This window comes from Crotalus tigris, unplaced genomic scaffold, assembly GCF_016545835.1.
Source record: "Crotalus tigris isolate CLP2741 ecotype Arizona unplaced genomic scaffold, ASM1654583v1 scf7180000024391.5723578, whole genome shotgun sequence".
In the NCBI taxonomy this organism is placed as follows: domain Eukaryota; kingdom Metazoa; phylum Chordata; class Lepidosauria; order Squamata; family Viperidae; genus Crotalus; species Crotalus tigris.
In genome coordinates this window covers 716,076-741,828 of record NW_024100561.1, presented here as the reverse complement: position 1 = coordinate 741,828, position 25,753 = coordinate 716,076, and the positions used below count along the sequence as shown (strand labels likewise).

The window sequence follows — 25,753 nt, the reverse complement described above, 5'->3', positions numbered from 1 at the left end:
GAATATTCACTAAATGAACTGCTGTAATTTGAGGACCACCTGTACAGCATGTATCTGTAAGCAAACAACCAAATTTTGTTTTATTGGGCCAAGTTCATTGCACATAGAAATCTGACATTTCCACTCATTAAACTAAATGGGTATGCCAGTGGTAAATGACCCAAAAGATTATTAAAATGCCTTCTTATAATTTATAATTGAGGTTTTTTTTTTCCAACTACAAAGGTAAACCTTGCAGAGTAGGCAAGGCGGGTTGTATGACGTGTGAGTTCCGGCACCTTTTTTTTTTTTTTTTTTTTACAAAACAAGCATTGCTCCACAGCAATTCTAAGCAGGCAAAGCAACCTATTAAATATTATTTGGAAGTTTAGGCAATTTTCACGCCCTTAAACAAAAGATGATTTCTATAGTTTGATGCTGTATAATGTTTGAATGTATGCAAATTGCTGCTGTGCATATTTTTTATATATGCAATATTTGAAAAAATCTGTCACAATGGGTATATAGCTGTCTGATTCTATCTAGTCAATATCGGGGCAGGAAACAAAGACTAGGAATCATTGTCTGGGTGCCAGAAAGTTCCTGTCTGAATACAGACAGGCAATTTCTGTCCTTGGATCTTCAAAGCCAGCCTACTGACAATTTAAAAACAGAATTATTCAGAACCTTCAAATAAAGAAATATAAAGATATACATTTACAAAAAAAAAGATTTTAAAACGAACACCACTTTTTTTATTTTTAATAGGAAAAGTACAAATTCAGTTTCTTGTAATGCAAAAATCAATTTAAAAAACCCCAAGCCCATAAACTCGTCCAGTAAATGTTTTAGGATTCTAGTGGGGAAAAAAATAGAAACAAAAAATAATAGTGAGTTAAAACACTAATGAACATACTAGACCCTTGCCAGGGGACTTTAGTTAGTAGGGGTTGTAGACAAATGTCGATGAAGGAGATGTTTGCAATCTCAATACAATTGTTAAGGGATATCAGTTTATATTTCCTATTTTTTCTGTTGATATTTTTTGCTTCTGACACTCAGGACACTTTTGCCTACGTGTTTCCAGACTGTCTTAGTAGGGATATTTTCCTATTAGACAACTCATCTCCATGCATTATTAAGAAAATTTAAATTATGAAACAGGAACAGAATGTACCTCCTGTTTCAATGACTATAATAATAAGAGTCCATGTGCTTGTTAAAAAGGAGGAACATTAGTCACTGATTCTTGCTAAGGTGTACAGTAAGAAATATTTGAATATATTAAGGTCCTTTTGTACTGAGTGACAAGCGAAAGTACAAACAGAATTATTGACACATAAACCATTTGTTTCTTTTCCCACCCTTAGGTTTGGCTCTTGTATTTGAAATTTTGATAGACTTACTTTGCTAAATCTGTAAAGCAAATATAAGCAAATAAATTATTATATATTCTTTCTGGTTATGTTCCCGTGCTTGGAGCACTGAATGTGTTAAGGGCCCCAATTTCTGGCTATATTGCTAACTCGCCAAATATTTGCTCTTGTTTATGTTGAATTTGGAAGCTTTTCATATTTTTACTGTTTTACCATTTTTGTTGTTTTAATATATATTTTTTAATTTTTAATCGGAATGTATTTTCTGAACTGTAAGCCACCCAGAATCACTGACTGAGATAAGAGGTCATAAGAACTGAACAAACAAACGAACAAACAAACAGAATCACTGACTGAGATAAGGGGTCATAACAAACAAACAAACAAGATGGTTGCAGTCTCAGGAAATCCTGGCACTATACCCAAGCATTTTCAATTTTTTAAAAAAGGACCTGCTTTTGATGTTCTACTTTTGGTGCTTTCTACTGAATATGTACTAAACTTCATAATACCAGATTAAATATGCAGTGCATGTAGGAATCTATAATATTTAGTTTATATAATTACAAACTTCCAGGTTGCCCAGCATGCTGTTTCATAATGCAATTTAGTCAAATTGTTGCAGATTCAAAATGCAAATGTAATGTATTTTCTGAACTGTAAGCCACCCAGAATCACTGACTGAGATAAGAGGTCACAAGAACTGAACAAACAAACGAAGAAACAAAGAAGATAGTTGCAGTCTCAGGAGATCCTGGCACTATTCCCAAGCATTTTCAATTAAAAAAAAAAAGGACCTGCTTTTGATGTTCCGCTTTTGGTGCCATCTACTGAATATGTACTAAACTTCATAATACCAGATTAAATATGCAGTGCATGTAGGAATCTATAATATTTAGTTTATATAATTACAAATTTCCAGCTTGCCCAGCATGCTGTTTCATAATGCAATTTAGTCAAACTGTTGTGGATTCAAAATGCAAATGTTGCGTAAACAGACATGGGTCTTGAAGTGGTTCATTATAAATATCTGCACTTCCTCAGTTGAAGGCATCTCATTCACTGGCAGCCTCAGATTACGGTACCACCTCTGAAGTCAAGGAAGCATTGGGCTACCTTTGCTTTGGCATCAAGACTGAATACAGTAAAGAGGTAAGATGAGATCTTTGCTGGAATATCAAAGTATCCTTTTCCTGACTCATGAAGTAGTGCTTTTTCTCCTCTTTTCCTTTATGGTCAACAAGCCATTGTGTGCTAGAATAACAGTAATGGAGAGAGGTTGTGTGTAGTTTCATTGGTGGGCAGGTAATAACTGAGGATATTTTAAGTCACTCATGGAGAAATGTTAGGTGCTGTTAGCCATCCAGGGCTGCTATGATGAGACGGGCAGACATATCTATCAAATAAATAAACACATAAACAAGTCTTAAAATGTGAGGCGAAAGTCTTTCTGAATACCAGTATTTAATAAGAAGAGGCTTCTTGGATTAAAAAATGTTTACCGGGAAAATCATCTTATATATTAATATAACTGCTGGCCAGGATTTATGTAGAATTTTATTTCCTCCAGATGTTACATGTATTCACAATAGTGATATTTTAAAAGCTTTTGTAGCATCCAATGATATAGGTGCATGTTTGACCTTCTCTAAGCTTATTTAAAACCATCAGTTGTACTATGGGCCAAATGTTATCTAATCCATGTTAGTTTTTAGAGGCATTAAAGATTTAAGATACTAGACTAAGTATGGGAAACCTGAGTTTTTGTTCCTAATCAAGCATGAAGCCATTTAGGTAACTTTGGGCCAGATACCTCTCTCAATCCAAGGAAGAAGATACTGGCAAGTCGTCTCTAAAAATGTTACAAAGAAAACAGTATAGATCTGTCCATTTAATCACCAAAAAGGTCAGGGTTGACTCCTCACTCTGATATTGCTCTGGTCCTGCCCATTTCCTGGTGTCTGTGGAGATCTGCACAGGGAAATTGGAATCAAAAGGCATATGCAATCAAAACACTATCCTTCACCTGGACGTGTGAATACATGTACCATGCACCTGGTTCAAAACCTCAGGTGAAAGAAGAATATAATTCTTAAAATGAATTCACGGTTTTGGCATGCTGGAAAAAAGGAGAGTTAAAGTCAGACTCCATTGTTAATCAGATAAGAATCAAGTTAGCCCAGGGGTAGGCAACCTTGGCTCTTTTATGACTCGTGGACTTCAATTCCCAGAATTCCTGAGCCAGTTGAAGTCCACGAGTCATAAAAGAGCCAAGGTTGCCTACCCCTGAGTTAGCCAAAGAGTAAAGAAGATCAAGCCAAGAAAATTTCCTCCACAAGAAATCTGTTCAAGAAGAATCAGAATAATTTCTGGCCATTGTGAACAAGATATAGCCTCAATTGTCAAGTGGATTGAGTTGTGTTCTACTGCAATAGCAGTTCATCATGTTAGACCTTCAAAATAAGGAACATAAAAGCTATAAACAATTGGATGCCTTAGTCACTGAACTGCATCTTATTGTATAAGCTGCATTTGACCGACTGAAAGAAACCCAGGAAGCCATACTGTGGTTTGTGTGAACCCAAATCCAATTGTATAACTTTCATCTAAAGAAGCCACAACATGATATGTCGGGTTCTTTAATCGATCATCCTGCTTCCTAAGACACGTGTCCAGGACACTTATTTAACTTTCCTACCTATCTGTGCCTTCTGATTAGACTTCACGAAGACAGCTTTTCTTTCTATTTCAGCTTTGCTACTCCACTGGATATTAATCCTGAATCTTGTCTAAGGAAAATCCTAATTAGCATCATTCCCACAGTACAGTAGTCCCCATGCAAATAGGGCTAGGGTTGCAGATGTAAAGTAATAATAATTAACCCCCCCCCAAAAAAAAGAGAAATAAGGAAATAATAAGGGAGTGCTGAATAAATGTAAGATGAAATAACAATATTGAATGCACAATAAAATAAGGTATACTTTATTTGCCAGAATATATATATATATATATATATATATATATATATATATATATATATATATATATATATATATATATATATCTCCCTCTCTCTCTCTCACTCACTCACTCATATAGCCCTCAAAGCCTGTTTTGTGTTTAAATGTTATTGCTTTATCTTTCTGATATATCAAATTTCTCCCCATACCTGGCATTGCCATTCTCATCCTCAATAAATGGAAACTGGAGCCACTTTTGCTGGTTATAAGTTGTGCTTGCCCAAATATGTGGTTTTGTTTGTTTTGCAAACATCCTTAACAGATGTTTTCCCCACGAGAGGTGACAGGTTTTGCCTTCCTATATCAGATCACATTAATTGCATGCTTTCCAAAGTAGAAACACGATAGGAATAGGAGCAACCTTTTAAAATCAGACTTAATCAAATATGGCTTCATATTAAACTGCACTGCCATACTTCATCTACCATTTTTGCCAAAATAGTTTAGCTTGATCATATAAAAAAAAAATGTGTGGCCCCCAGTTTTGGGTTCCTGGAAATTAATGAAGACAATGGGGTGGCTGCAAGGTTGCTAGAGACAGTGGCCTTATTTACATACTGGTGTGGCTTTCTAATAAATGGAGAGTGAACCATATTTTTAAACTTTAAACCCTGGTCTTTCTTTTTGTAATGGTTTGTGGGAATGATGTTAGGAGACAGGAGGAATTGCTGCAGCTGAGACGAAGATGTGATGAACAAATTTTGAGTCTGAATAGGGAGGGATGGCAAAGGTATCCCAGAAGAGACCGACCCTAGTTTTCAGGAGAGTGGAAGTGAGGGACTGGATAGGTATTTTCAGGCTTGCAAGATTCTGTTAATGAACTCTTACAGTAAAGATACAGGTAATAGTCCTGGATCCAGCTTCTTGTCTGGACTTCCTCATAAGCCTGACAGAAGTATGGTGGCTCGTGGTTAGGACACTGGTTGGAAATCAGCAAGCCCACATTTGAGACACGAGTACTGCTCCATGATGGGGTGAGCTCCAGTCATTGACAACCTAGCAATTCAAAAGTGAATAATTACAAGTAGATAGATAGGCACGCTTTGGTGGGCATATTAATGGGGGCATGAAAGGAGCTCCCAATGGGGTGTCCACTGGGCAACGGTGATGTCACCGGCTAATTGTTTCAACTCAGAAACACTTCAGTGCCTCCGACACAATTGCATAGATGCATAAGGTCAACATACCTCCCCCATCCCTCACTTTTGTTCTCCAGTAATCTGCATCCATAAGCAGCTTGAAAGCAGCTGATTCAGTTTTCAGCTCACCCAGTTCATTGCTGAATGAATGAAGACATGGTTTAGCATCAATTTTAATTTATGGGAACATGGGAAGCAAAGCTGTAGTTTTGATAAGATTTTTTTTTAAATAAACAAGACTTCAAGCTAATCATGACTTTTGCTAGCTCAAACTTAATAACAAATTATGATTCCTTAAAAAGTGTTTTGAATGCTTAGGAATTCTAATTTCCAAATATAATAGAAGATACTTAAGCTTCAGATATATTCATTTGGCCCATATTCACATTAGTGTGAATGTAGACAAAGAAAAAGGAAGTGCTAAGTAATAAAAATGTACGATGAGTATAGTTTGTTCATGCAGCAATTATAGATTAGCTGGTATTTTTCATTTTCCATTACTCCCTCTTGTACAAAGGGAAAAAATGAATATCAATACAAACTAATGATCTCATTTCTTTATAATTCTAGGTACTATTAGCTCCACCATGACATCCTTTGTTGAGTGTAGTTACAGATTTGCTGTAGACCTTTTGCAAAAGCAAATGGAGGAGAACTCTGAGAGAAATATCATTTCATGCCCATTGGGTTTGGAGCTGGGACTGGCCACAGTCCTCCTTGGTTGCAAAGGAACCACTGCTGATCAAATAAGACAGGTAGGTGTCCTCAAGTACTTGTGTTCCTTAAAAATAGTTATTTTAAGTCTTATTAAATTATTAATTAGAGGTCACACATATAATCCCATCTATGTTATTGCTAGAAAATGTTTCTTCTTGGTATCTTGTCACATGAATATCTGCATGGAATCATGGGAAAATATCTATTAGCAGCCTTTCTTCCCAACTGGACTTTCCAAAATTCCTTGGAAAGGAATCCTTATAGCTCTTCAGCGAGGAAATGATATAACAAATGTAAAGAAAACTATGCACTTTTGCAATAACCATGCCACCGTGCACAAAGAAAATGTTTACTTATATACCTCCTTACTTAATGTTCATTCTTACTGATAGCCAATTCCAACAAAACTCCTGGTGGGTTAGAATATTTATACCAAAGCCAGTAAAATTAATACATAACTAACACACACAGAGATACACATAGACAAATCTCCCAAAATTCCTGGCATCCAGTAATGGCAATGGCCTATCAATTTAATGCCCCATAGAAGACTCCTGTCTTTTCTATCTTCCTGGGTTTTAGAGCTTTATATGAGTGGCTGTTTTTGTGTAAAGCAGGGAGAGGATGAGTGGCTAAAATGTTTCTGCCCTCCAGCTCAGCAACAATGACACAGAGCAATGGTTTTTCCAATACCTTTTTGGAAAATTATCATAACCCTAACAAGTAGACAATGTGATGCAAGACGATCAGAATCCAGAAGAATCAGTCATGTGCAAATATGGCTCTATATTTGTGCCTTGATATGCTCAACCTCAATTAAGCAATTGGGACAGTAAGATGTTTTGAAATATTCCAAGATAAAGAAGATTCTCTTAGAGAGAGAACTTGACTTACATTTCTTTTTATAGTTTGCACAACAAAGACATTTCAAAGTAAAAGTTGATTGGATTAAGAAAAATCATCTCTCCAGTTACGTCATGAAAAATTAGATATTCAATAATATGTGACCACAAGAATGGAAAAGAGTGTTGTATTCTGAGTAAAAGTAAAAGAAAGATTTGCAAGGGAAAAACATCAGGCTAGATATTAGTGAGATACATTGACATGACTTTCCCAGGGCTGGACTCAAATACTTGTATCAAACACTTTGACCAGTCCTAGTTTTTAAAAGAAAGGCTTTTTACATTCTTGAAGGTTAAGGCTTATGGCAAATTACCAGCAATACATTTAAAAGAAGGCAAATTAAAATACAGTACAAGAAAACCCATGTTAGCTAACCGATGTAATAATATTACGGTACTTACAAAACCCCTATTTCAAGTATTAGAAAGTCCATATTGCGTGGCCCTCAGCAGCAAACTGAAAATCAGACTTCAGCATGTCATGAGCTCTCTAAATTTGCCTGCTGCCCTCAGTAACAACTGAAGCAGTATTGAGCATTAAGTCAGATGAACTTATTTCTCTAGGATCCTGAGAGGGCAACACCTTGTCTCTTGCTTCTAGCAGAAAATAATTCTTGGATACTACTACTTTCATGTCAGAAGCACAAGGTGCTTAGGATTAGCCAACATCATCATTGGTCAGAGGACGCCTGAGTGAGTTCCTTTCATGTTCCCAGTATTTTCCCACCAAAGTGGTGCCTATTTATCTACTTGCATTTGCATGCTTTCAAACTGCGAGGTGAGCAGGAGCTGGGACAAATTAATGGGAGCTCATTTCATCATTCTCAGGTTTAGAACTGCCAAGTTGTCAACCTCTCAATGGTCTTCTGACTCAGCATCCTAACCACATGAGCCATCACAGCCCCTATTGGATGGCGTATGATTAACCATGAACAATGACAAACAAGTTTTCGTGGTTAAGAGCTTGCCCACATTTCTTGTTTTTATGCCAGGTGCTGAAAGATACATTTGCCATTTCGAGACAACACTTAAGAGTCCAAATGGCCTGGTCATGTCTCCGTGTAATTTAACAGGACACAAATATTTTTCAAGAACTTTCTGCAGAAGCACTATTCATTAGAGGATATTAAGACTAGCAGGAAAATAAGGAATTTCCAAAATGGACATATCTCCACTACTCTTAGTTTTGCTCATCATATTGCAATAATAATACTAAAAATACAAACCCCATTACGTTTTAAATAACTTTTAAAAACTCATTAATTTTTCTATTTCTGGCACCTGTAAAGCCACAGGCAGCGGTCCCGATCAAGAAAGCTTGATTGTGACAGGTTACTTAATCAGGTGAATCGCGAGGGGAAAAAAGAGTTAGGTTACACAATCTTGATAGCTTTGTGGGCATGGCAGAGATGGTGCTACCTGTTTATAGCTATGAAAGGAATGTCCCATCTCTTCATGTTCTGCAATATTTTGGAAACATCCATCCTCTCCTCCAAGCTCTGAGAATTCCATTGTATCACCCATTATCGTTGGCCAGGTTGTTGGGGTGGGGGGGTGGGGTAAAATTTGTAGTCCAAAACATCTGAAAAAGATGAGCTTGAAAAAAGCGGGTCAATCTAATTTAACCCCAAATGTCTTAACAGCTGCACTTCCTTTCCCTTTTCTCTTCATCAGTGAACATTTGGGAGAATTTGCATGTTTGTTCTAAGAAGTCCCTGTTACACGCGTCCTCCCAGATTTGGCTTATGATCACTCACTCCCCCACTCACAGCATGTGTGCACACACAGAGATACTCTCATTCACACCTACCCATGTCCTAGGCTGGCAGACACTAACCAGAGGGATGGAAGCCACTAAGTCTGGATTCAAAGATGACTCCCAGAGTGGGTAGGCTTTGGGATCTCTTTTATCCCCCAAAGTCCTTGTTTTGTTGGTTTACAAGTCTGGTAGCAGTTCATAGGATTTGGGGTGGGGTTTCCCACATGCTCAGGTCCAACTTCTTCTTTTTTTTAATCAACAAAACAAAACATAACACACATACACACACAGTATACCCCCCCCCTTTTTAACAGCTATTACGTAACGGTAATTTATTATTTACATTTCCCCCCTTATTCTTCTTTAGAATATTTGTCCTTATTGCCTCGTTGTTTCTTATTTACATTTTTCTTCCTTCCTATTCTACTTCTTACTAAGAATAATTCATATTATTATTATTATACATTATTATACACATATTTTCACTTTTGACCTTTCCATATTTATTCTCCTCTATTATTTCTAGTCTCCAGCCAGTCATACCACTTGTTCCATGTGTCTTCCTTTTCTTTTATCTCTTTTGTTAATTTGTCCATCTCAGCACAGTCCAGGATTTTTCTTATCACTTCTTCTTCTGATGGTATATTCTCATTTTTCCAGCACTGTGCATATGCTATTCTTGCCACCGTTATTACCGGTATATGTAAAATTAAGTACCATATTTCTTTAATACTGTATATTTTCTGTTTAAAATACCCAACAAAAAGATCTCTGGTTTCCAGTCTACGGGTTGATCTATTATTTCTTCGATCCATTTTCTTATTGTAGTCCAGTATTTTTTCGTAACTGGGCATGTCCACCATAAATGATAATATGCTCCATGTACTTTTTTACATTTCCAGCATGTTGGCGAATTGTTCTGGAACATCTTGGCAAACTTTGCTGGTAGAAGATGCCATCTGTAAAACATCCAACTTCTTTTGTCTGGTTCAGGTGACATTTTTTCCTTTGTTTACTTAACAACTTTGTTCCATCTTAACTACTTTTCCTAAGAGAGCTTTTCTTGGCCACCCTGTTTCCAGGCTTGCTTCATCTTTAGGTACGGCAGCTTCAGCCTGATCTTATACCCAACAAAGACAAATTGGGACACAACTGATATATTTTGTTTTGCAGGTTCTTCACGTTTCGCATTGGACAGGACCTGAGACCTCTACAGATATCCCTGTAAGAGAATTATCAGTTGAATTTCATTTTACCACTAACTCTATTAAATGAACTATTTTGTATAAAGCATTCTAAGCACTTGAAAAATAGAAAATAATTTCTTACTTAGCAAAGAAATATTAAATATTGGCAATCAGAATTGTATATCCTAACCCAAATCTGTTATGATGTTTAAGTGATTGTGCCCAACATGTATTGTCCACAAGGTAATGGATAAGAATAATTATTCATTTCCTAGACTAGCATTTTAAAGGAGAATATCTCAAGGATCGGGACAATGACCCCTAAGAGGACTTCTGCTATAAAAATAAAACATCTATTCATCTCCTGAAATCATTTAGCTGAGAATTGTCATATATGTGTTGTTATGACTTGTTCTGTTATGAGTTATGGTAAATGTAAATATTTTGGAGTATGTTGGCAAATATATTTATATGATTATAAATATGCTATCCTTTGCTGCTTGAAGCTTTTGGGGAGTCGCTGTGATAAACCTGGAGGAATTCATAAGCAGTTCCAGCAACTCCTGTCAACCATTCATCACCTTTCCAAAAGCTATGAGCTGAACATAGTCAACCGGCTATATGGATCAAACATTTGTGATTTCAAGGAGGTAGGAAAGAACACTTTTTCTCTCTTCCCCTCTCCGTCCAATATTGATGGATGAGGACCCAGATTGTTGGGGCAATGTAAATATATATATATATATATACATTGCTTACTGGTGTACACCGCTTAGAGAGTGCTTGCACTTAAAGCGGTATATAAGTCTCATAAATAAATAAATAAATAAATAAATAAATAAATAAATGTTCATAATAGTCAGCAGCTCAAAGCAGCCACATATCTTTCTGACTATGTATTTCAGTCAGTAAAATTAATTAGAACTGACTTAAAAGAAAAACAGGAGCAATAGCTCTAGGCAAAAGTTTGGGTTACATATTAGATTTAATGCATGTGAAAATGTTCCTTCACCTCGGGCCAATAACATGCATCACTCCATTATTAGAAGTAATGTCAAAATCTAGGTCCATGTTCTTTTTCCATCAGTTTTCATTTCTGCATAACAGCAAACAAAATGTTAAAAACAGTTAAATAGCAGATGATAAAGTGAGGTAACACTTTGACAAATGAGGTTTTCTTTGAGCTGAACTCAAGTTCTGGTGATTTCGTAGCTACGTCTACCCAATTTTTTAGGTAATGATACCATACAAACACTAGACATTTCATTCCTCTAGGATAGTGTTTCCCAACCTTGGCAATTTTCAGATGTGTGGACTTTAACTTCCAGAATTCCCCAGCTCTAGGATTATTTTCAACTTTGCAGTTGAAAGCCACAGAAAGCGAATAACCAGTGTCAACTAGATTTATTGATTAAGGGCATGTCATAATAGGTGAATGAACATATTGATATGTCTTCTTTCATTTGGTGCAGGACTACATAGGTTGCCTTAAAGAGATATACAATTCGGGATTGGAAAGCGCTGACTTTATGAATGCAACTGAGAAAGTTAGAGAGAAAATTAATTCCTGGGTTGAAAGCCGAACCAATGGTAAGATATTATAGGTTTCTTTCATTTCATTTGCCATTGATCAGTTAGGAAGTCTCGTTGGGTTTCCCCGTCTGAATACCAAGAAGCAGAATGTTTAGTCATTACGAACTAATGGGGGAGGAGGACAGACAACGGACTTTCTGCTGCTAGAAGAATCAGTCGTGTGCAGTGAATTTTTATGGACTGATGTACCATGGAGTGAGATGAAGAGAATGGCCTTCTGATCATGAGGCCAGTTCCTGTCTACTTTAACCTGACACTTTAATCTTGGCAAACCTTGGGGCCAAAAAGGTCATTCATGAATTTTAAATAATATAGATGTATATACAAAAGGTTTTGTAGAGCGGGGAAGGGTCAATGAATATGCCCCGCTAAGGTGCTTAAGAAGAGAAAATTAACCTATGGTCTGGGGTAGGTCCTGAAGGCAACGCCAGTCTGCCATATAACAGAGGTTCAGAGGTTCAGGCCTTCCAGTCCTATGAGCTTTTGAGACCCTCATCCATGGCTTTAGCAAAAGGATTTGCAAGTTGGGGCCAACCTTTCCTTGGACACAGGGAATCCACAAAACTGCTCCATTTTGTCTGAGTTTTTAAACACTCTCTGGTGTGATGTGCCTCTCTGGTGTTATTCTTGCTTTAAGACATTGTTGTTCTGTTTTTTACTGTATACTTCCCAGAGTCACCTGTGTGAGATGGGTGGCTACATAAATGTGATGAATGAATGAAATGTGTTCATTTTAAACTTACATTTTCACTCTTTCATTTATCTTGGATTTTGATGTTTTATGTAGTTTTTTTCTATTCTCCGACTTGAAAATTGTGTTGTAGAAAGAAGTGGTTGGTTGACAGTATTGCACCATTTGCAGATATTTTCATTCAATTTCTTTCCCGAAAGGTGCAATCAAGAATTTCTATCCCGCTAACTCCATTGACCCATCATCTCTCCTGGTATTAGTAAATGCTGTCAATTTCAAAGGAATGTGGAGGACACAGTTTAATCCAAAGGATACACACAGAGCAGTCTTTTGGACTGGCAAGGTAGAGTATATGAAAATCCAGGGAAGCCACAATTCTGTCAAAAAATTAAAAGTAACAACCTTGTTGACTGCAGTGGGAACATGAAATCTATATATTATCCTGAATTAACAGATTGTGAGGTGAAAAATTGGTATTATAATTGGCCTACTATACTCTACGTTTCATCTTGAAATTCCTGATATTGCTTTTTTTTTTTACTTTTAAGCACTGCTTTCCTTTTTATAGGGTCGGAGCATTTATGTGGAAATGATGACTCGAGAGGGCAATTTTAACATAGCTAATATAACGAATCCATCAGCGAAAGTGCTGAAGCTTCCTTGTGAAAATGAAGAGCTAAGTTTGTTCCTTATTCTGCCAGGACCTAAGGAAAATATAGATGAGGTAATTTGAATTTTGAACTCTTCGCAGTGAAATTGATATGTATACAGGTAGTTCTCGACTTATGACTAATCAGTTAGCAGCCATTCAAAGTTACAATGACTCTCCCTAGAGCTATTTATGACCAGAATCTAAGTTCTGATGGCCAGATTGCCCCCCCCACCTCCCAGTCTTCCACATTACATAACTGAATTTTAGATGCTTGGCAACCAGCTCTCATTATGCTGGAAACCAATGTTTACTCCCAATTTGCAGCAAAAAAAAATGCCCATAGCAGACAATGATTTTCCTAACAACTGTTGCATTGACTTAACAACCATTGCATTCATTTAACTGTCACAAAAAAGGTTGCAAAATTGGGCATGGTGACTTACTTAATGACGAGCACGTCTTACAACCCTAACCTGGACTCAATTGTGATCATAATTCAAGGGCTATCTGTATTTTAATATATTATGCTTGGTAAAAGATCTGAACACACATCCCTGAACTTACATCTACAACTTTTTAAAAATCATAGAATTACAGGAAATGGTGTTTCTATTCCTAAACAATTCTCAGATCTCAGCTTGTATATGTTTTTTCTCATATTGTTGATCAGCATAATAACTAACTGTAGTATTCTAAATGTGTCAATATACTGAACATATTCCCTAGTTTGTGGGCAACAATAGACTAGCTTGCAATGGTAGTCTAGAGATCAATGTTCCTAGCTAGCCTAGAGTAGCAGGAATTATTTGGTGCAAAATTATTTTTGGTTCTTCTAGTGCCACACTAGCTAAAATTTGCTAATACTACCTTGAGGACCTCCCATTATCAATATGGCTAGCTAGCTAATAGATAGATAATAGATAGATAGATAGATAGATAGATAGATAGATAGATAGATAGATAGATAGATAGATAGAGCCACTATCCAGAATATAGCCTATTATCCAGCATCAGCAAAAATACTTTTTCAGACAATCACTCCTTAAAGCCACTGATTGGAAGGTTTCCCAGATTCCTGTCTTCTCTCATCATAATTGGGAAGGCAGGTGTCAATTGTTCTCTTGCAGTGGGTGACTCTCTGCAGCCACTTGGCCCATGTGACTTGGCACATATATCTCCTTACATTGAATCCCCACATGGAGGTATTGGACATCTTTGCACAAATCTATTCCATGTGTGTGTGTGTGGGGGGGGTGTCCTTGGTGCTCCCTGAACTTGGTTATTTTCTTGCAGATCTTTCATTGCCCAAACGTCATCAGTGCTAGTACCAGGACTGATGATGTTACCTAGTTTGGATAATGAAACTTCTGCAAGAAAACAACTAAGCTTAGAGAGCACCAAGGACCCCTCATTCAACCCTGAGCTACAAATATTCTCCTTTACCTATCTCCTGTGTCCAACAGTCTTCCCCAAGACTACTGGATTGTGTCTAGTCCCACGTTCAGTGATGTACTGAGAACACTACTTTATGTCTAAGAGATGTTCCTATCTCTTCTACATCGACCAGTATATCAAATACATGTCCATGTTGTTTGGCAAGCTTATGCAAAGCTTGGAAAAGGGACGGAGCAAACTGTTGTGTATGCTTTTGTACAACATTGTTCTTTCTCTAGTAGTGTCTCTCTGTGTGTATGTGTGTGTACTATTGAGATTCAGTTTTTATTAGTGTGGTGCTCTTACTCCAACTGCCACCCATTCTTAAGCCATTCCAGTAACAATGGCCACCATTGTTACTGGAATGATACCTGCTAGTACTAGGAGGTTCTTGAGTCTATTCTGAACTTTTGCCTGGTATTTGGCACAAGCTGCATTTTGATGGCTGAACCTGCCCCTTCTACCCTTAATGCCTGCATATTCAATTAATATGATTTAGGAAAGACATTGCTCTGTTGGGTGACATGAATGGATGAGGGGAAAAAAAAAACCTAGATGGAAAAAAACCCCTTGTATGTTATGTCCAGCATTTTTATTTCACTATTCCTGTATGAATAAAAAGCAGCATGCATGCAGTAATTTTCTCTCTCCACCAGCATTCTCACAACCTCTATTAGGTAGAACGGATTAAGAGAAAGAGTCAATCAGTGAAATCTTTTGAATTTTGGCAATGCTAGTTTTTTTTTGCCTTTTATCTCTATAGAGATTACAGACTTTAATCTGAGGTTGGTGGGATTCCAGACTTTAATCTGAGGTTGGTGGGAACTGGGAATTGGTTGGAACCCCAGCCATCACTTCTCTTGAAATTCTGCCTTTTGTTTTAAAAGGGCTTGTTTTTTTGTCCCTTCAGCAAGGAGTCTGGATTATTTGCCTTTGTTTACGTGTCAGAGAAACCTCTGTTACAGGGAATGTATAAACTGTGACTTCCTGGCAGCCTATAAGAGTGTGAATATCCAAGTAAGCAGACATATTCACAACTCTGGAGCAAGACACCTTCTTCCTAGATGCACTGTTGAAAAAAAGTAGCATTTCAGCAGATAAATGTATTAGGTAACTTCGAAACAATAATGTGATTATTGTGCAGATGTTTGGCATTTTGGAAAACTGTCTTGTTCTTTTTTTCACCGATTTTTTTTTCACTCTTAGTTTCTATTTTACTTGGCAGATTACAAAGAAGCTCACTTATAAAACACTTCAAGAATGGACTTCTTCAGAAAATATGAGAGAGATAAGAATTAAACTTTGCTTGCCAAAGTTCAGTGTGGAAGATACATATTCAATGAAACCAATCTTGATGGGAATGGGAGTGAATGACATGTTTATGCCAGGCAAAGCCAATTTATCTTTCATATCTCGGAAGCCTAACTTGTTTGTGTCTGATTTTAAGTTTAAAGGTTGCATTAAAATCAGTGAAGATGGTGTACATGCAGCTGCTGCCTCTCGTGCAGAGATAGTTCGTGGGAGTAATGCTGAGGTTAACTTTAATAATCCTTTCATTGGCATTCTGAGACATAACTCCACTGGCATCATCCTTTTAATCATCAGGATTTGTGTGCCAGAGTGAGCAGGTGCTGCCATAATAACAAATATCTTTCCAGGTGTGGTGAGCAGTGGAGCTTTCTCTGTTCTGAATTCTATTTCATCTTAGATAGTATCTTGTCTAAACTTACAAGTGATCAAAATCAATTTCATATTTGCCTACCTGGGTAAAAGCTTTTACTTTGTGAGTTTCTCTGCAATTCCTCTCCAATGCAAAAGTGATGTATCCATAATAAACTTTCTTATGCTGTGTATTAAACTCCTTTTTATCAGGGTCCAGTCCAAGCCGGGAATAAACAACATGGCAAATGCTTTAGAAAGGAGAGCCAGACAGAAAGATGGCTCTGGAAGAAAAGAGTGAGCACATGTAGAAGGGAGTGAGTTTTATATCCTCTTGGGCTTTTGTTTGGAGTTGTTTCCTGTTCCTGTTTGAGGCTTTACATTTCCTGTGTCATGTACTTTGACCTGAGTGTGCCCCTTTGGTATCTGTGGGTTAATCCTATTGTCCTAGAGTTTGGGTGAGGTATATAGATTTTAGGTGTCTTTGTCTCCCTAAGCTTCCAGCTGAAGGGCTCCAACCTTCCTGAATGGATTATTATATCTGCATTTCTATAGAGCTGGTTTCTGCTTGGGGGAGGGAGACTTGGAGCTATTAAGAAAAACTGGGCATGCTTTTCTGCCTCTTTAAGATCCTTTGAGAAAATATATTCTGCCCTTTTAATATTTCCTTCTTTGGGGGGAGGGGTGATTTCCCACACACAGAACCAATAAAGTGCCATGTCCATCCTACCCTCGGGAAAACTATTAGTTTTCAAGGACTTTTGGAAATATCAGGGTAGTAATCATATATTGTAGATCAGGGCTTTTCAACCTGTGGTACGCATACCACCTGTGGTACATTGCCACGTGGCAGGTGGTAAGCAGCCCAGCCCAGCCAGGGTAACGGGGGAGGAAATGAGCCAAAGTGGTGCACCACAGGACTTGCCTTGAGAGAGTTCTTCGGAGCTGCAGAGCTGCTGGGGTGAGGCAAAGGCCCTAGGATCAGCACTTCTGGCACACCCAGAAGAGAAAGGAGGAGGGGGGTGGAGACAGGAAGGGATATAAAAGGAGGCAGTTTGGGCGGGAGAGGGGAGAAAAAAGAAGAAGCAGCCTTGGGAGAAGGAGGAGGAAGAATCAGCTGGAGCTGCACCGAAGGTAAAAGGAAGAGGAGGGGCAAGAGAGGAGAGGACAAAAAACAGGCCCGGTATGCACATGGATGGAGCGACAAACAGGTGCTGGGGAAGGATCATGGCATGAGTGTCCTTCCCTCCTCCCTCCCTCTCATTGTCCCTTCCTTCCCTCCCTCTTTGTTCCTTCCTTCACTCCCACCCGCCGTGCCCAGGAAGGAACAAGGGGAGGGGGACAGGCAGCCAGTACGGCTGGTGGCTTTGCTGCTAGTGGCCATGGCTTGAAAGGCCACTGTAAATTGCTGGACAAGACCCGCACAGTGTTAAGAGCAGAGTGGCGGGAAGATATTTGTAAAGAGGGAGGGAGAAAAACAGGCATCCCCTGAAGACCAGCAAATGGCCCCTGCCTTCACACACCTGTGGACTCCGGGGGAGGGATGTCCTTATATTCATGGGGGATTGGAATGCTTAAGTAGGAAGCCAAAAGATAACTGGAATAACAGGCAAGTTTGGCCTTGGAGTATAAAATGAAGCAAGGCACAGGATGATAGAATTTTGTCAAGAAAATACATAGCAAACACTCTTTTCCAACAACCCAAGAGACAGCTCTAGACATGGACATGACCAGACGGTCAACACATAAATCAGATTGACTATGTGCTCTGCAGCCAAAGATGGAGAAGCTCTATACAGTCAGTAAAAACAAGACCAGGAGCTGACTGTGGCTCAGATCATGAGCTTCTCGTTGCAAAATTTAGACTTAAATTGAAGAGAGAAAAACACTAGGCCACTCGGGTATGAACTAAATCATATCCCTGATGTATATACAGTAGAGGTGACAAATAGATTTAAAGAATTAGATCTGATGACAGAGTGCCTGAAGAACTATGGACGGAGGTTCGCAACATTGTACAAGAGGTGGCAACTAAAACCATCCCAAAGAAAAAGAAATGCAAGAAAGCAAAATGCCTGTCTGAGGAAGCTTTGCAAATAGCTGAGGAAAGAAGGGAAGCGAAAGGCAAGGGAGAAAGATACACCCAATTGAATGCAGAATTCCAGAGAATAGCTAGAAGAGATAAGAATGCCTTCTTAAACGAACAGTGCAAAGAAATAGAAGAAAATAATAGAATAGGGAGGACCAGAGATCTCTTCAAGAAGATTGGAGTTAAGAAGGGAACATTTCATACAAAGATGGGCATGACATAGGACCAAAATGGCAGGGACCTAACAGAGGCAGAAGAGATTAAGAAGAGGTGGCAAAACTACACAGAAGAATGATACAAGAATGAGCTTAACGTCCCAGATAACCACGATGGAGTGGTCATTGACTTACAGCCAGACATCCTAGAATGTGAAGTGAAATGGGGCCTTAGGAAATCTGAGCAACAACAAAACTAGTGGAGGTGACAGTATTCCAACTGAACTATTCAAAATCTTAAAAGACGATGCAGTAAAAGTGCTACACTCAATTTGCCAGCAAATTTGGAAAACTCAACAGTGGCCACAGGATTGGAAAAGGTCAATTTGCATTCCAATTCCAAAGAAAGGCAATGCATTCATTTCATATGCTAGTAAAGTTATGCTTAAAATCCTACAAGCTAGACTCCAGCAGTATGTAGATCAGCGGTTCTCAACGTTTGTGTGATGGCGACCCCCGTCACACAAACGTTATGCGCATGCGCGGCGGCGCGCATGGGGGCGGGCCCCCGCGCACGCCGCGCATGCGCGGCGGCGCCCCCGTGCGCGGTGCGCATGGGGCGGGGTCCCCTGCGCGCGGCGCACATGGGGGCGGGGTCCCCTGCGCGCGGCGCGCATGCGCGGCGCCACCCCCACGCGCCACACGCATGCGCGGCGCCACCCCCGGAGGCGCGGCACCGCCCCCGGAGGCGCGCCGCCGCCCCTACGCGCGGCGCGCATGCACGGCAGCGCCCCCCGGAGGCGCACCGCCACCCCCACGCGCAGTGCGCGTGCGCGACACCGCCCCCCCCGGAGGCACGGCGCCCCCCCGGAAGAGACAAAATGGCGGATCGCCGCGTTTGGCGACCCCGCAAAAGAGGTCGATCGACCCCAAATGGGGTCGCGACCCATAGGTTGAGAACCGCTGATGTAGATGGAGAACTACCAGAAGTACAGGCAGGATTTTGAAGAGGCAGAGGAACTAGAGCTCAAATTGCTAACATATGCCGGATCATGGAGAAAGCTAGGGAATTCCAGAAAAACATCTACTTCTGCTTCATTGACTATGCAAAAGCCTTTGATTGTGTGGATCACAACAAATTGTGGCAAATTCTTAAAAAGACGGGAGTACCAGACCATTTTATTTGTCTCTTGAGAAACCTATATGCGGGTCAAGAAGCAACAGTGATAACTGGACACAGAACGAATGATTGGTTCAAAATTGGGCAAGGAGTCCAGCAAGGCTGTATACTGTCACCCTGCCTGTTTAACTTATATGCAGAACACATCATGAGAAAGACAAGGCTAGATTAATCAAAAGTTGGAATTAAGATTGTCAGGAGAAATATCAACAACCTAAGATATGCAGATGATACCACTCTAATGTCAGAAAGTAAAGAGGAACTAAAGAGCCTCTTGATGCAGGTGTAGAAGGAGAGTGCAAAAATTGGTTTGAAACTCAACATTAAGAAAACCAAGATTATGGTTTTCTTCATCATTTGTTGGTGTTAATTCTATAAGGTGCTGTAGGGATTCATAGAACTGGTCAATTTCATCCTCTTCAGCACCAGTGGTTGGGGCATAGACTTGGACTACTGTTGTATTGAATGGTTTGCCTTGGATTCAAACTGAGATCATTCTGTCATTTTGGGGATTGTATCCCAGTATTGCTTTTCCTAATCTTTTATTGACTATGAAGGCTACTCCATTTCTTCTGAGGGATTCTTGCCCGCAAAAGTATACCTGATGGTCATCTGAGTTAAATTCACCCATTCCTGTCCATTTTAGTTTGCTGATTCTTAAGATGTCGATGTTCAGTCTTGTCATCTCTTATTTGACCATGTCTAGCTTGCCTTGATTCATGGATCTTACATTCCAGGTTCCTATGGAGAAAATATCTTTACAGCATCGGACTTTCCTTTCACCACCAGATGCATCCACAGCTGAGCATCCTTTTGGCTTTGGCCCAGTCGCTTCACTCTTTCTGGCGCTACTAGTACTAGCCCTCTGCTCTTCCCCAGTAGCATATTGGATACCTTCCAACCTGAGGGGCTCATCTTCCAGCGTCATATCTTTTTGCCTTTTGGTACTGTCCATGGGGTTTTCATGGCAAAGATACTGGAGTGGGTTGCCATTTCCTTCTCCAGTGGATCATATTTGTCAGAACTCTCTGCTATGACCTGTCCGTCTTGGGTGGCCCTGTATGGCATAGCTCATAGCTACATTGAGTTACGCAAGCCCCTTCACCACGACAAGGCACTAATCCATGAAGGAGTCTAATATAATAATCAAAGTAATTAGTAATCTATGATAGTGGATGTGCCCCCAGCTTTCTCTAAATATTCAATCGAATGATTTATCAGATTAAAGACCTAGCAGACAATGGGCCTCCTGATTAAAACAGAAAAAAATATTTGTACTATTATGGATGCTTAAGGAAAACTATATAATGACTGTGATATAATAAGTAAGGATTTATTTTTTATACTTTATAAAATTGAGTAAAAATGAGAAACAAACTCATTATTTTTAAAATGCAGTAACTTTTCTGAGTGTTAGGTGGTCTGAATAGATAAATATGCTAACAATTTTGATGTTGATTTCAAAATTATTTTGATATGTTTAAATGTTGATAGAGAGCTGCTGAGAGTTTGAAATGAGATGAGTGGGTATATAAATGTTTTAAATAAATTAATAAGTCACACATGCCTAAGCTATTTATCAGTGGCATCTCTATCTCGTCAGGGGCATAATAGATAATTATTAAACGTATGTAAACACGAAATGCTACTGGTCATAGTGACTATACTGTTCAGTAGTATAACACATATAAAAATTATTTGCTCTATTGTTGAAGACGCTTTTTGAAATAAACTTTTCATCTTCCTCCAATGAGGCTTCAATTACCAATTTTGAAGGCTGATGAAGATTCTCTGATTGTACAACTTGCCTAACCTTCTGTTTAAATATTGAGAATCTGCCAGAATGTTGAGCATGTAGATTACAAATAGTATTATTTTTGTTAATGTGCAATTTGGCATTATAAAAGGGTGACAAGCCTTGGATAATACTATATTGCGAACTTATATATTAGCTACACAATCAGTAAAACTGGAATCAGGACTATTAGTATCACTAGATGTAGAAAAGCACTTTAAAATGATTTTTTAAACTCAAAATACAAGGTTTAGAAAAAAGGCAGTTTTTATAAAGCAGTGGTTCTCAACCTTTTTATACGGCGACCCCGGTCATTAGCAGGCTGCGCACATGCACAGTGCTACCCCCTGCCCGGCGCGCATGTGCGGCGCCACCCATGCGCTGCCCATGCGCGACACGCATGTGTGGTGCTGCCCCTGCACGGTGCGCATGCACGGCGGTGCCTCATGCGCCACCCCTGCGCGGCGCGCATGCGTGGCGGCGCCTCATGCGCCGGCTGACGAAAAATGGCGGATCACGTTGTTTGGCGACCCCCGTGAAATGGTCGTTCGACCCCAAATGGGGTCGCGACCCACAGGTTGAGAACCGCTGTTATAAAGGTTCACAAATTAAGATAAAATTCCTTGTGTGTCCAATCACACTTGGTCAATAAAAAATTCTATTCTATTCTATTCTATTCTTCTATTCTATTCTATTCTTAAAATTAACTAGAACAAGATATATTAAAGAAACCAGGAGACTGTGAGTTCTAGTCATGCTTTAGGCATGAAAGCTGGCTAACTTTGAGCCAGTCACTCTGAGCCCAATTCACAGGATTGTTGTTGTGGGGAAATAGGAGGAGGAAGGAATATTAGATATGTTTGTTGAGTAATTTATATAAAAAAAATAAAGGCGGGATAGAAAATAAAAATTAAAATGCTAAAGAAAGTCTAAAACTAATCAAAGCTACATTACCTAATTGCACCTACACAAACATATATATAATACTAACATATGCCGGTAGGATATTGAATGCTAAACAGGTTACACAAGTTAACTATAACTGGAGGAAAATATAATATAAATGTAATTGATTGCATGGTCGTGATGATCACCTTGATTTCTCTTTACTAATTTTGCAATTGCTGCCAAATAGCATATAAAGCAAATACTAATAGAAAGGCAAGGGTGTAAAACTAAATTACTAATTAGTTTTACTAACTAAAATACTAATTTCCAAAAGTATTGGATGTCTGGACATTCTCAACAAATGTGCCAGAAAATTCTACTATTTTCACATCTCCTCTAATAATCCTCAAATATAGATTTTGACATTTTTATTGAAAATTTGATTTTTCCAGAAATGCATCTTAAAAGGTTTCTGCCTTGATAGAGTATTTCTATTTTATATAATATTTTCCCAAGCTCTTATTCCCATACATGGTTTAAACTCCAGATTTGCATTCCAGAAATCTTTAGATACTATTCATATTAATATTTATTTTGAGAAGCATAGACAGTTTGCATGTGGTATCTTATGTAATCCTAAATTGTTAATGAGAATGAATGAGTGAAAATTATCCTTTTAAATCTGTACAGATTTTTCTCTTTCCAACTGTAAAGGAGCTTGGATATGGCTCTGAAGAACGAATTCAACAGCTGCTAGCTAAAAACCAGTGTAGTCCTGAAGAGAGGAGAATGAGAAAAAGCTCAAGATTGCTCCATCTTGACTTGATTTGCTATAAAAGAAGGAAGAAGGAAACAGTCAGGCTTTCAAGATTCTGTTATTATGCCCTGTATCAATAAAATAGAGTTATAGTAGTGTCACAGCCAGATCACCCTCACATTCTTCCAGTAGTGTGTGTGGATTCTGCTTCCTGACTTCACATATCTCAAAGGGCCGACACCACCTCTTAATTCACTGAGAAAGACTGGTGTCCTCTTAGGGAAGGACATGATGCTAATTTTGGGCACCATTTTCATCTCATTTGAATAAAACACTTCAAAAAAGGATTTTATATGTTCTCCTCCTAGCAGTTTAATATCATTTTTTCATTAAACAGGATTACACTCAGAAAATAATTATGTAAATGTGATTATTGTATCCATTTTTAAATAGGACTTTCAACATAATAAAGCAATATGTTTTAATTGAAAGGCTATGAAATGTAGTGTTATATTAAACTGCTCTTTTGACATTTCCTTGCTAAATACACATTTTATAAATTACAATTTCCTTTGTCAAGAAAACTGACAGTCTAAAAGCTATGTAGTAATTTAGGAAATTGAATCCTTTATTTTCTCCAATACAGTGGTACCTTGGTACTCATCATTAATTTGTTCTGGGAGGCGCAACGAGTACTAAAAATGATAAGTACCCAATAAAGCATGTGACTTACCATGTGACCTTTTGTTTAGGCTGGGAAGGACTTCCTGTTTGTCCCTTTTCTTATGTCAGCAACCTTTTCAGCATGGCCAACTTCCTCTCTGTCCTCTGTGGCAGTTCCTATTCTTATCGCAGCATGTTGAGTATCAAAGGATGAGTACCAGGATGACATTTTTGCATCAAAATGCATTGAGTACCAAATTTGATGAGTTTTGAAGCAGTGGAATACTAAAGTACCACTATATATGTTGGTTCAATAAGTGCCAGGATTTTAGTTGTCTATTTTTTTGTGAATTAGCAATTAGACCTTTTATATAATACTATAGACCAGTATTTCTCTTCAGTTCTGGACCTAAAGAAGCTTCTTGGATGAGAAGCAAAATATTTTCAAAGGAAAAAACCCCAAGAAAGTCTAGTTGCCTTTGGGAAAAAGCAAAGTTCTGTCAATGCAACTTTACAGTAAAGTAGAATCACTCATTTGATTGTGATTCCTATCTGGTTTATTAAATTTATATGTTGCCTATTTCCCCGATAAGGGAGTTTAGTTTACTCCACAAGGCCACTACCAGGATTGCCAAATCTCATCAAGTATATTGCCCATAAGCTGCACCAGATTGTGTGGAATTTTCTTGGGCTAGAAGCCTACATCAAGATCAGCCCCTATGTCACCTATTGCTACACAACTACCTAAAGAGACTGTTATTTTTTTTTACTGAGTATGAAAGGATGGTCCTTCCAATGGGGGGGGGGTGTCCTTCAGACAGTCACTCTTGCCCTACTCACCTTGCAGCTTGATTACTGCAATATACTTTACATGGGACTGCCCTTAAAAGAGCATCCAGAAGCTTCAACTGGTCCAGAATATGAGGAGTAATGGATATGCTTTGATATGCCCAGGTAATACTTCTGCTTCATGAACTTCACTGGTTATGGTTTGCTTCTGGACATGATTCAAGGAGTGCCCTCAATCACCTTGGGCTGAGTCTGTTTCTCCTAGCATTTGCTTGACTGATTTGATCTGCAGGGTTGGCACCATCCAATTTAAACAATGTCATCAATCAGGATTGAAAAAGCATACTTCTCTGTTAACAGTACCTGCCCTCTGGAATAAGATATTGATAAACCCCACTTTGCTATTCTTCAGAGCTCTGAATACTTGGCTCTTCACACAAACATTTGTTGAGGAAATGAGACACTTTGCTTCAATCCATTTGCCATCTATTATTTCTAATTATTTTATTGTAATTTCCTTTTAATTTTGTGAGCCACCAAGAATCAGAACCAGGCTGTCAGAGTTAGAATGTGACTGTTAGAGCAGCAGGTGACTGCATATGAGATGAAACAGTAATCAACTATGTATTTCCTTGAATCTTGAGTCCTATTTCTGGCATGGATTTCTCCTTAGCTTGTCCAGGCATGTCAACTTTACCCTAGAATAGTGTGATTGGCACATCAGTATATTTGGGAAGCCATGCTACAGAACATTACATTCATAATTATTTGAATCAGAGAGGAGCCAGAAGATGGACTTAACTCATATTTGGATTGACTTAGTAACACTTGCCATCTGGTATGTTTCCTGTCTCCACCAATAAACATTCTAACCAAGTGAATGTTTTCCAGGTAGATTGAAAAATGCAGTAAGCCTTCAAAGTACTCTGAAAATTCCATGTCAACAGGACCCAAAAAGATGCATAGCATGAAGTAGACACTGTTGCAAAGCAAGTCAAAAATGGTTCTGTCTAGACTACTTTGGATTGGTAAGTTGACCTGTGCCTATCGAAGTGTTTTCAGAATATATGTAAAATATCATATTGGTTTGCTGAGTTACTTGTGATCTTGGCCCGATGCTTCAGTGGTACAATTAAGAAACTGAAATACTTTATTTATTCCTTGTTTGTTAACTATATTCCTCTGTTGGGCTGTAAATGCTGGCATTTACAAAATTAGTGGATCAGAGGAATGCTGTGGATATAATTTACTTGGACTTCAGTAAGGCATTTGATAAAGTAGATCACAACCTACTACTCGATAAGATAGAAAAAAGTGGGTTAGACAGCA

The 25,753-nt window shown here is 38.7% G+C and overlaps 1 protein-coding gene and 1 long non-coding RNA gene across 3 annotated transcripts; one reads left to right on the top strand and one right to left on the bottom strand.

Moving 5' to 3' along the window:
• Positions 1 to 203: 203 nt before the first annotated feature.
• LOC120301721 (serpin B3-like) lies at positions 204 to 25,753 on the top strand. 2 transcript variants are annotated; one of them, XM_039329277.1, is made up of 8 exons: positions 204 to 2,507; positions 6,085 to 6,269; positions 10,066 to 10,116; positions 10,586 to 10,729; positions 11,552 to 11,669; positions 12,564 to 12,706; positions 12,932 to 13,087; positions 15,675 to 16,300. In XM_039329277.1, exons 2-8 carry the CDS (start codon positions 6,102 to 6,104, stop codon positions 16,071 to 16,073), a joined length of 1,179 nt encoding a protein of 392 aa, XP_039185211.1. In that variant the 5' UTR covers positions 204 to 2,507; positions 6,085 to 6,101; the 3' UTR covers positions 16,074 to 16,300. The 2 variants fall into 2 exon arrangements, with proteins under 2 accessions (XP_039185211.1, XP_039185212.1); XM_039329278.1 differs by lacking the exons at positions 204 to 2,507; positions 15,675 to 16,300 and adding an exon at positions 25,316 to 25,753 and having other exon boundaries at positions 4,495 to 6,269.
• LOC120301722 lies at positions 22,790 to 25,318 on the bottom strand. Its single transcript, XR_005554989.1, has 2 exons — positions 23,706 to 25,318; positions 22,790 to 23,045 (listed from the first exon to the last, which is right to left on the bottom strand). It is a non-coding gene; the product is annotated as an uncharacterized LOC120301722 (long non-coding RNA).

Coding starts and splice junctions, on each gene's coding strand:
- LOC120301721 (XM_039329277.1), top strand. CDS start 6,102: ATGACATCCTTTGTTGAGTGTAGTTACAGATTTGCTGTAGACCTTTTG. Junction 6,270..10,065: donor CTGCTGATCAAATAAGACAG/GTAGGTGTCCTC, acceptor TTTGTTTTGCAG/GTTCTTCACGTTTCGCATTG. Junction 13,088..15,674: donor CTAAGGAAAATATAGATGAG/GTAATTTGAATT, acceptor TTTACTTGGCAG/ATTACAAAGAAGCTCACTTA.